We start from the raw sequence: 11,637 nt of genomic DNA, 5'->3' as shown, positions 1-11,637 counted from the left end.
GATGTTAGATGTGAGAGAGTTGAGACAGAGGAGTGACTGAGGGTTAGAGGACTACAATCAAAAGCGTTGTTTTGTTCCCGCTGACTGGAGCTACTGTTTTATTCCATTCTTTTCCTTTCTGAGAGGTAAGTGTACTTACCTCTTTTTACACGTATCATTAAGCCTGCATATATTTTATATGTCATGCACATGACATTTTAAGTGCATTGCTGTGAACACTGCATTCTATGTACACTATCAAAAATTATATAGAATTGGTTCTCCATTCTTTGTAACTGATTGAAGACTAATGTTTTAGGAATTAATTTAACGTTGGTGCTGAATGCATATTTGATTTTGCGTGTGTATTGTTGTGCATACACATGGAATACTGGACTTTATGTCGTGTGACTTTACAATATTTTTGTAGATCACCACTTACTACTACAAAATGGACTACTCGGAGCAGATCTTCTTCAGCTGTAATGTAAGCCCAAGTGAGATGCCAAAGCTTGACATCAGCGTCACCCAACGTGAGCCACTATCAATCGCAATCCCAATGACCATCTTCTATGGCATTATCTTCTTTTTTGGGGTATGTAAATGATCTGTTGCTTGACTGTTTGTTTCTTAACACAAGTATTTTCACTAAATAATGTTTATTTCAAGGTCCTTTTCAATGGTGTGAGCATGCTGACCCTTCTTATGGATGCTCATATGAAAGTCAGTGGTATACGCTTCTATCTACTCAGTCTTGTGGTATCAGGTAGGCAAAGTTGATTCTAAATAGTGTGATTATAAATAGTAATTTGGTATTGTGTTGTCGATTGTTTTGTTTTTTCATCTTAGATGCTGAAAACTTAGAAACCCAGCTCTCATGCCATTGATAATAATGCATTAAAATCAATTTTGCAATAAATTATTGACATGGTGAAGGCTGTAATATCCTGATAAAAAATATTTCACTTTATACCTTATTTTTTAAATGAGGGGTACTCGTGACAAAAAGTGAATACAAACAAAATAAAAACAGTTTTACAATTATAATACATTTTATATCTATGGATAGATCTGCAGTAGTTGAAAAGATCTAATGTGGTTGACGCAAAAAAAAATTAAAAAATTGATGTAGTACAATTTTTATTGTACTTTTATGAGATGGATCCTTTTTGTACACAAGGACAACCCATTCTCACTCCCAACTCGTAACATATTGACATTCGACCCAAATTTCTATGTGAAAAAAATGAGTTATGGTTTAACCCAACCGTCATTAATAGTCATAGCACCATCTATCATAGACATTACATTTGCACAGAACATTGCAGGAAAGTTTGTGATATAATCCTTGAAAATAGTCAGCTACGTCTCTAGAAGCCCACTGGTGGCCCACCGTGTTTTTGGCACAATCTTGAGATAAGGTTTTAACAAATACAATTGAAATAAATAATATCAATTGTTTTCACTTAAGTTAAATCCTAGTGAATCTTAAAACAAGCCATTGCTGGTCACATTTAAAAGTAAAATAAATTCACAAAAAAAAAAAAAGCAAACGTGGCCAAGGGGTACAACCAGGAAACTCAGAAGCTTTAGTGATTGAGAAGCCTACAACATGAAAAATGTTAAAGCTATTAGTTATTTTCATAATAGATATTTCATTTTAATCAGCGTACTTTATCATCAGATATTTGTTTTGACCAGCAGAGGGCGCGAGTAACCCAGTGGTCAGTTGGCATGCAGCTATTCTAGCAGTGAAGAAGAGATGCTATGCTAGCAGCCAGAGCTAATAGAAAAACGTGACTTTTACAGATATTCACGTAAAATTACAGATATTTTTTCGGTGCTCAAGTCGTAAGGAATCATTTATGAACATGTTTAAGAGTCGTAGGGGATTCCAGTACCAGCAACATGCAAGTGGGGTGGCCAGGTTGGGGACCCTCTGTGCGCCACGTCCCGACATGCATGTGGTTGCAGGGACTCGTGCAACACTGCTTGCAGCTTTAATTTTGATTGGAGTTTTGAAGCATCAGCTCGACAATAACACACTGGTTCTGCTTGGTTCGCAGAGCACAAGGAGATAGGAACTATTCATTCATCATCAGACCCGCTTGTTCCGGTTTTTCAGGGTCGCGGTTTCTCCGGCTCACACTGGGCGCTGGGGGGGGGTACACCCTGAACAGGGCATCAGTCCATCGCAGGACAACACAGACGCAGACGACCATTCACACACACTTTCACTCCTATGGGCAATTTAGAGACTTCATTCAACCTTACAGTCATGTTTTTGGATTGTGTGAGGAAGTCGGAGTACGCGGAGGAAACTCACACAGCACGGAAAGAACATACAAACTCCACACAGACAAAGAACCAAGTGTCCTTCATGCTGTGAGGTGTACGTGCTAACCACTAATTAATCATAGCAACTTCCATTTGTATGCCAAAACAATGAGACAATTCATAGTCATAGCACCATCTATCATAGACAATACATTTGCACAGAATATTACAGGAAAGTTTGTGATATAATCCTTGAAAATGTTCAGCTACGTCTCAACACTTTAAAATTTCTGCCACACCCCGACATGCAACACACCTCAACGTGCACTACTTCCCCACATGCGTGTGATTGCGAGGGCTCGTTCAACGCTGTTTGGTTGACTTTACCCTACATCCTATAGTCCACGGGTGTCGAACTCCAGTCCTCGAGGGCCGGATTCCTCAGACTTTTAGATGTGTCCCTGCTCCAACACACCTGAATCAAATGAATGGCTCATCATCATGCTTCTGCAGAGCTTGATCACAACACATTGGTCTCCACCAGGAGTGTTTGAGTAGGGACACATCTAAAAGTCTCAGGAATCCGGCCCTCGAGGACTGGAGTTTGACACCCCTGCAAGTATAGTCTTTATTACGTGAATTTCTGAAGTTACCCCTCACCTGCCTTTGGTTTACAACAGTTTTGAGCCTCACCACTGCAGTATTTTTTCTCTTTAACCATTATCAATACTAAACTATAATTTTCTGTCCCCACATGATTCACATTTCAGATATTCTGCAACTGTTAACTATCCCAGTGACTTTGTATCGATATTACTGGGAGAGCTATCCTTGGCGTCTAGGCTATGTGGTGTGCAAGGTGTACTTCATGATTCGCCAAATATACTGTGCCACCACCAGCTGGGTTATTGTGACATTTACCACTGAGCGCTACACGGCCATTTGCCACACCATGTGGTCTGTCTCTAGCCAAAAGGTAAGTACCTGTTTATTAGAAGTTTGAGACTTTTAATGCTTATCAATCATCAAAAACTGCACTTTAGAATAATAATTATCCAATTTTCCCACAACTCAACATTTTTCAAATTTAAATACTGTTATGCATTTTTAAATTGTCACTTTCCTTTTTTAATAGTGCAATGGTATGGCTGGTTACATGCCTGTTCTTAAGCTGCTGTTATGTCTTTTTAAATTGCTCCTTGGGGACAAATGAAGTGATTTGAATGGAATTTAATAAAAATCTGACTTCCTATTTTTAACATCTGCACAACGGTCTGACATTTAGCATTGCTGCCCTAATAACCACAGGTTTTCCTCTACTAACGTCATTTATGAGTTTATGGGTATTTTTAAGGTACTCCAATTTCCTCCCACAATCTAAAAACATGTATTTTATTAAGCATAACAGGTGTGTTAATTAAAGGTGTAGATGGTTTAGAAAATAAGGTAAATGATTGATCAAGCAACGCGTTTTTAAAGGTTCAACTTTTAACTTTAATAGCATTTGCAAAGCAAAAATAATTGTTTTATAGCTAACACATATTAGAAAATTGACAATATTCTCTTCTCGATAAAACAGATCATAAATAATGATCATTTCTAATCAGATAATTTGATTCCATATGCTCTCCCCTTTGCTATGTTTTTTTTGTATATTGATTCGTAAATGTTCAATACTATTTGCAAGTGTAGCTTTGATGCTTTAAAACTGAATTAAACAAGATTCATACATACAAATATTTTTAAAACAGAAATATAAAAGGACAGTTTAGTTTGACATTGTTGTGAGAGGATGAATTGAGAACAAAAATGTATTGTGAAGGTATTCTCTAATGACTTAGGGCACAAACCTAATTTAACAAGCATGTTGACAATGATTCTTTTTTTTTTCTATCCATAGAAATTTCGACTCCCATGTCTTTTGGTTGTGTGGATCATTTCTCTAGTCTCAGCTGTTCCATTTGCTATAGTGTATGACCAAGCAAGTGCTTGCATTCTGGATTACACAGCCACATCTCATCGAGATGCTTTTCATGTCTCCACCATGTGTGAGATGATAGAGCCTGATCCCGCACATATCTACACAGGAGCACTTATACTAAGAGCAGGGGTTTTCTTCCTGGTGGGTGAAAACTAAATTACTTACTGTTATTTATCTTTCACACAGACTAATGGTGTTTTTTTTTTTATTTACAGGTGCCACTAGTCTCTATATTTACTCTCTATATGCTCATTCTCCTTTACCTCAAGAGGAATTGTCGACAGAGGAGAAACATGGGCGTTTTACGCTCTGAACAAAATCTAGAGGGAAGAAGAGATGTCCAGTGTCACAAGAATGGAAAGCTACTTTTGAATGAGAAGAGAGCATTGAAAGTTATGGGTGAGGCTCGAGAACCTTTTAAAATAGTGTTTATATCTTGAGGTTATGGTACTGTAGATACTATCCACTTGTCCACTGTTGCGAGAGCTGTTATAAAGCTAACAAAATATGATGGCTGATCAGCTATTCCCTGGGAGACAGTTAATTGTTATTTTGCATTATAATAATTATATATCTACAAGGGTTGATGTTGTGCTGAGCCTTGGACTGGATGAGCTTTGTTGACTTTGGCTCATATGTGACATACACATGTACTGGAAGCTCTCTTTTAAGATCCGACGTGTTAATAATAATGTAAAAAAAAGGAGTTTTTCCTCTTTAAGATAAATAAAGTACATACATATTACTTTTACAAAATAAAATGTCGCTGATAAAAGGGCAATGCCCGTATTCCCGAAGCTTCTCAGAGTCCCCTCAGAGAGCTCCTAACTTAGCCTAAAAGGAATCTATAGCTTAAAAGTGATTCAACAAGTTTCTGAGAGCAACTCTGAGTAAGGAGTTGACAGAAACTTTTATCTTAGTGAGGATGTGTGGTTGATCCTGTTGTTGGGTGTGATGCAGTCTGCCAAAAGCTGTGATTGGTTGTTAGAGAAAGCGCTCTGTGCTCCGAGTAATGAATACTTGCACTGCATTAAAAAAAATGTGTAATCATGAAATGTATTTCATTCAGCAAAATTAAAATAATGTGTTCATAGCTTAGAATGTTTGAACCTCATTCACATGCTGATTATTGCATTGATTTACTTATTGTATATACTTAACGGTCCACGTTGGTAATTTTACCGCTATATGTATTTGATATTAATGGTGGAGCAGACACAGATGTCAGTGATTAGCCCTGCTCATCAATCCATCGTTCCCTGTCCTGTGTGGCGTGAGATACCAGTGTGAAGCGCTGTTACCTGCTGCAATCAAAGCCAGGGCAGAGATTACAGCACACACAGAAGGGAGCTGTTAGGTTACGCTGTGTGAGAAAAGTCCGAATCAGAATAGTTTTATTGCCAGTTAAAGTTTAAAACAATACAACTTGGTGGATGGTGTGAAAAAACTAAAACAAACCAGAAACACTATAATAATAATAATAATAATAATAATAATAATAATAATAATAATAATAATAATAATACAAGCCCTTAGCGTTTTATTAAATCACTGTCATTAAACATACAAAGAATATCTTGCTATACTCTCTGTTTCTGTCTGTTTGAGACACTTTTAAGGCTTCTTAAAAGTCTTCCTCACTACTCCTAACAGTTTTTCACCTTAGGATCTCTCTTAGGAGCCTAAGATGCTTTGTGAATCACTTTTATTCTAACAAAAAAAGATTCTAAGAAAATTCTTAAAATTCAAGGAATTCTAAAATTTTTCTAAGAGTGACATCACTAAGAGCTACTTTTAGCCTTAGGATGCTTTGTGAATACGGGCACAGATGTGTTGAGCTCTCACTATCACTACATGCAAAAGAACTCAAGCGTCAAGACAAGATGAAAACTGAACAAATACTGACCAAATTTACAGCTGGGTTTAGAACTTATTCAGTAAAAATAAATCTGATTGGTTAGAAAAGTGCTTGGTTTGAATGTTGAGGAAGCGGTTTCTAATAATTTAGTATGGGTGGGGATTTGAAACAAAGACATTTCAATGATGACATATTTTCTGAAAACGAAAAAGTCAGCAAAACTAATATTTTTGGGTGACGAATGTTTGACGATGTTACTTTCCAGATTATAAATAGATTATTTGACTTTTCAGCAAAGTCCTTCTTCTTGTATTTCTGTAAATAACAAGTCAAATCAAGATTCAAATAATTCCTGGATTAATTATAAAACATAATTAATCAGTATAAAATATGAATATGTTATATTATCTATGGCTCAGTGGTAGAGTGGGTCGTTCAATAACCAAAGGGTTGGGGGTTTGAATCCCGCTCTATCCAAATCATTGTCAGTGTGTCATATTGCCTTGTATGAATGGGTATGAATTGTACATGAATGTGTTGGTGGTCAGAGGGGCCGTAGGCGCAAAATGGCAGCTACGCTTCTGTCAGTATGCCCCAGGGCATCTGTGGCTATATTGTAGCTTACCACCACCGGTATGATTGATGTGAGTGACTGGTGTGAATGAAAAATGGTTTCTGTACATGATTTGAGTCTCCTTGAAAAAAGTGCTATATAAATCTTATTATTATTATTATTATTATTATTATTATTATTATTATTATTATTATTATTATTATTATAGTTGTTTATTTTTAACATTTGTTTTGAGAAGGTAGGACTGAGTGAGAAAGAGATGGGAAGGGATAATAACATTTAGAAATTAAACGTTCTGTGTTTTGTCTTCTAGGAGCAGTGGTGGTATCTTTCTTCATTTGCAACTTTCCAGACATGGCCTCGTCCCTGATGCAGGTCTACGTGGTGGTTTGGTCTGACACAGTTCTTCGCGTCTACACCGTGTTAAAATCCTATTTGTCACTTCCACTGTGGTATATCAATGGGGCTCTCGATCCGCTCCTGTTCTGTGTTTCCTCTCACACATTTCGCAGGGCGTGCTGGAGAACTCTGGGAAAGTTCAGACTCCATTGCTACTGGAAGCATGTCAGCGTGTCTTGGTTAAAGCAGAAAAGGTCTTCTGAGGATACAAGTTTGACAGTCAGGGAGAAAATTGAGGGCAAAAATTCACACCATAAGAAACAGAATAATACAGCCTTGATTCAGTCTGCTCACAATACGGATGACGGCAAAGAAGACCCTTTACAACAATCACAGGCACAGTAGAAAAAAATGCAGATTGTATTGCTGTTTTTTTTATTTTAAGAACTGTTTTTTGTAATTTGAATTGCAGTTTCAAATTTTCTCTCCCATTAGTGTAAAGACCAATTCTTCTTGCACACCCCTTTCCTTTTTCATTAACCGCCATTTTCTTTTCTAAAAGCAAATTAGGCCCAAGTAATTTTACTACTTAAAACTTTCATAATAACCCTTATTTTCTGAACTTCTTTTAGTGAAAAACTCAAGACCTCAAGTGATAGCTCTGTGCAGGGCCGACTTTAGGTCATTTGGTGCCCTTGGCAAGAGTGGACCTTTTTAGATTTTTAATATTTTATTAAGAAAAAACATGTATAGTGATTATAAAGGGCGTGTTTAGGGCTGGGCGGTATACCTGATTCATACAATTATGATATTAATTGTTAATATACCGCCGTACCAATGTATTTGATTACACAACTTTCGGAACGCTACGCCGCGCCGCGTTATAGACCGGACCCTTTTCAACGTTGAACTTCTAAATAGGAAGGTAAACAGCAGCGCTCTGGTGTTAGTTATGGTGTAAATCATAACGTGTGAATGGATGAGAAAGACACAATTGAATGCTCTGAAGCTGCATGTGCGCATGTGCCTGTGTGCGCATGCCTCTGCTACAGGAGAACAACAGTCATGGACACGGTTAGCTTAGCATGTCAGCAGTAATACACAAAAAAGAAGAGCAAAGGATAGCAATTTGTAATTCCTATAATGCGGAAATAAGTCCTGGTGGAGCTGCAAACAAAACGCTACCTTATTGACCATAAGAAACCACCACAGTATGCAGCATTTAAAAGGGACATATTATGTTATTTTTCACACATCCCCATTTGTTCTAAGAACCCCAAAAACATAGTATTTGAGGTTTATTTTCCCAAACCCGCCTGTTTTCTGGAGTTTTCGCCCTCTGAAAAGTCTCTTTCTGACCAATTCTGAAACCGGGCTGTTTGAGTGCGCCTATCTATAGAGGCGGACTCCACTCAACAGCTGATCACTTGCAACTTTCTTTTGCCATCTACACACTTTTGTCATTGTTTTCAGCCAAAAAAACTGCACATTACAGTAAAACACATGGCTATTTAAGCGGCTAATGATATTGTGAGTGAAAAAAAAACATTATGTGACGTGTATGTGCAGTGCAGTGCAGCCACAGCAACAGCAGCTTCAACAGCAAAAGGAGCAGTTTTAGCTGCTTCAAACACTTACCGGAGCTTCTACATTGCTTTCTTGTCATCATCTCATGTAGAGATTGCAGGAATAGTCCATTCAAGATAATAGTTCACTCTTTTGTGCAGCCGCAGCAGTCGTATTGTGTCACGAACAACTGGATGGTTTTATTTCATCTTTTGTGTGCTGGTGGACACTCAAGTTACCTCATATGTGATAAAAAAAAAAAGGACTGCAAAAGTAGATTTCACGTTTATGTCTTTTTAATATAATTTTTATTCTATTGTAATTTTTTTGGAGGGGGACCACCACTAAAATATTACATTATAATTTTCTATAGTCACTCCTCAATTAATTTATTAATCAATTCATTTTAATTTGTAATAAAAAGTTAAATATCCCTCATGTATTCATTTTTTTTTCTCTTGGATTTAGAACCATAGGGTCCAGCCAACGTACATGTATCTGTAGAATTGGTTCAGGAGAGACCCAAGAGCTTTTTATAAGTGTGATTAGTGCAAAGTTATTGGGCACAGCTTGAATTCAATTAGTTTTAATCTCATTTCACGGAGTAGAGTTCCTTCCCGCTCTTCACCAGTTGCTTCCGCTCACATTCAGTATGAGAAGCTGCAGTATTTGCAGTTCATCTTAAACTACTGTATTACCTTCCTGTAAATGCTTCATCACAAAATATATGTACCGTGTGCCATCTTTACAGTTTCCAAATCTGTATGTATGTACATATTTTTACATTTTCCTGGAAAGAGATGGCGCTCATCTGCATTATAGTTGAATTCCAATTGAAAATAAATGTACAATGTACGATCTGTTCCCAAGATGCTCATAAGTTCTTATTGAGCAGAAGGACATGTAATTATGTGGTTGCTAGGTAACGACTACCATGTCTGACCATTCACTACATATCTTCTGCACAATTAAAAGGTAAAAAGACTGCTGAACATCCTTTCAAACCAAAGTAATTAGTTTCTTAAGGACTGAATGAACTGTTGAAACGTTTTTATTTTTCAAAATGTCTTGTGAAAGGATACACTGCTTGGTTGTGTGCCATTAACACTTACTGTGAGAAATATTTATTCATGCTGCTGAAAGAGATTTCGTGTAGATTGTCAGTGTAAATTAACCGCTGAGTGATAATCAACTTTAATGTACATCACTGCATTGTCTTTGAATATTCTGTACAATGACCTAAATTGTAGTGCTTTTATCAACTGGTGAGTGCAACGCTGTGTATGTTATTTGTTGTACTGTATTGTACTGTGTATGGTCAATAAAATCTCAACCTTTCAGCAGTTGATTTTGAAGAGATATTGTTCCTGATATCTTCCGTTGCCACTATTGACATTATAGGCATCTAACATATACCTGTATATTATGGATTCAAAAGTAATGAAAGTTGAAACTCACAAAGCTGGGCATGCACGCAGAAAACATAACAGAGTTATGGCAGAGTCAGTGGACCAGTCAGAGGAGCTGAAGATGTAGGTCTGTGAAATCCTCCTGGAATCAATAAATACATTAAGTCTCTGTTTGTTGTTATTGTCACAGATTCACCTGAACTTAGCTGAACAGGTGCACCCACAGCTTTAGTCACTTTGTAGAGCTGTGGTTCCCAAACTTTTCACCTTCTCGTACCCCTTCAGACATTTATCTTCATCTTAGCCGTGTACCCACTACTCCTGCAACATAGTAATGCAACAGGGTTCCCACGGATCCTTAAAAATTCTTAAAATGCATTAAATTCATGAATCTAAAAATAAATAAGGCCCTAATTGCCAATAAAATGTCTTAAATCAATGTTTCAAATGTCTTACATTTTTACATACAAGTATGATTTTATGAATGCAATTAGTCTCACATTTCAAAATAAATGGTAACATTCTTTTTTTTTTTTTTTTTTTTAAATGTATAATCAACATGAGAAAGAGTAAATTTAACAAAAATTGCCAGTCTAACAAAGATTTTTCTTAATGGCTTTTATTTTTTCTATTATTATTATTTATTTATTATAGATTTCTAGCTATTTTTGTAGTCATCTTATGTTTTTGGCGTGATTTAGATTATTTTTGTATGTTTACTTTGGGGGCCGCAAGTTGCACGTCTGCGCTCGACGCTAGAAAAAAATTACCCTAACCCTATTGATGTGATGTTTGCCCCCCAATTATGTTTACTGTGAAGTTGGTTTTACATTTAAATTAAAATGGCAATAAAAAGTCTTGAATTTAATTTGACTAAAGCTGTAGGAACCCTGTGTAATGTCAAATACAATGTAGCCCTACAGTGAAGTTTGTCCCTGCATTTTACCAATCCTGTTGAGGAATAACGGGTAAATGACTAATAATCATGGTGTCAGGGGACCTGCGTATACCTGGCTGGAAAGCTACAGTATTTTAGTAACAGATACTAATATGTACAAATACACAATGATGAATCTGAAAAAAAAAAACAATCACACGTGGGGTTCCAAAAGGCTCTATATTGGGTCCCGAACTGTTTATCATGTATATCAATGATGTTTTGTGAAGTTTTGGAAAAAGTAAAATGTTTATTACTGTATATGCGAATGCTACCAGCCTGTACTGCTCTGGAAAGGACCTGAAATGGCTCCTTGCTCCATGAGAAGACGAACTCGCAGTCTTGAAAAAATGATTTGATAAACACAAACTTTCTGAATCTGAGTAAAACAAAATACATTATTTTTGGAAATAGAAAAATCAGTGATCATACAACTTTAAAAATTAATGATTCAGAAATTGAATGAGTCTTTGCAAATAATTGTTTAGGAGATACCATTGATGGAAAACTTGAATGAAAATCACATATAAGTATATTAAAAACAAAGTTAGCAAAAAACATTGCTGTAATTGGCAAAATGAAAACTGTACTTGCCAAAAAATATCTTCTTTATAACTCCCTCATTCTTCCTTAACCTAATACCTAAATTATGGCTTGGAAATATAGGGAAAAAACTACAAATCCAATACTCCTCCTATTTTCCTACTCCAAAAAAGG

The 11,637-nt window shown here is 36.5% G+C and overlaps 1 protein-coding gene across 1 annotated transcript; it reads left to right on the top strand.

Moving 5' to 3' along the window:
- Positions 1-286: 286 nt before the first annotated feature.
- Positions 287-8,113, top strand: LOC114477080 (pyrokinin-1 receptor-like). The gene is made up of 6 exons (XM_028469158.1): positions 287-574; positions 649-745; positions 3,027-3,232; positions 4,157-4,378; positions 4,453-4,636; positions 6,983-8,113. Exons 1-6 carry the CDS (start codon positions 431-433, stop codon positions 7,411-7,413), a joined length of 1,284 nt encoding a protein of 427 aa, XP_028324959.1. The 5' UTR covers positions 287-430; the 3' UTR covers positions 7,414-8,113.
- Positions 8,114-11,637: the final 3,524 nt, after the last annotated feature.

Source organism: Gouania willdenowi, chromosome 15 (genome assembly GCF_900634775.1).
Source record: "Gouania willdenowi chromosome 15, fGouWil2.1, whole genome shotgun sequence".
Lineage (NCBI taxonomy): Eukaryota > Metazoa > Chordata > Actinopteri > Blenniiformes > Gobiesocidae > Gouania > Gouania willdenowi.
Note: the sequence above shows the minus strand (reverse complement) of the source record. Positions and strands in the feature narration are given on the sequence as shown.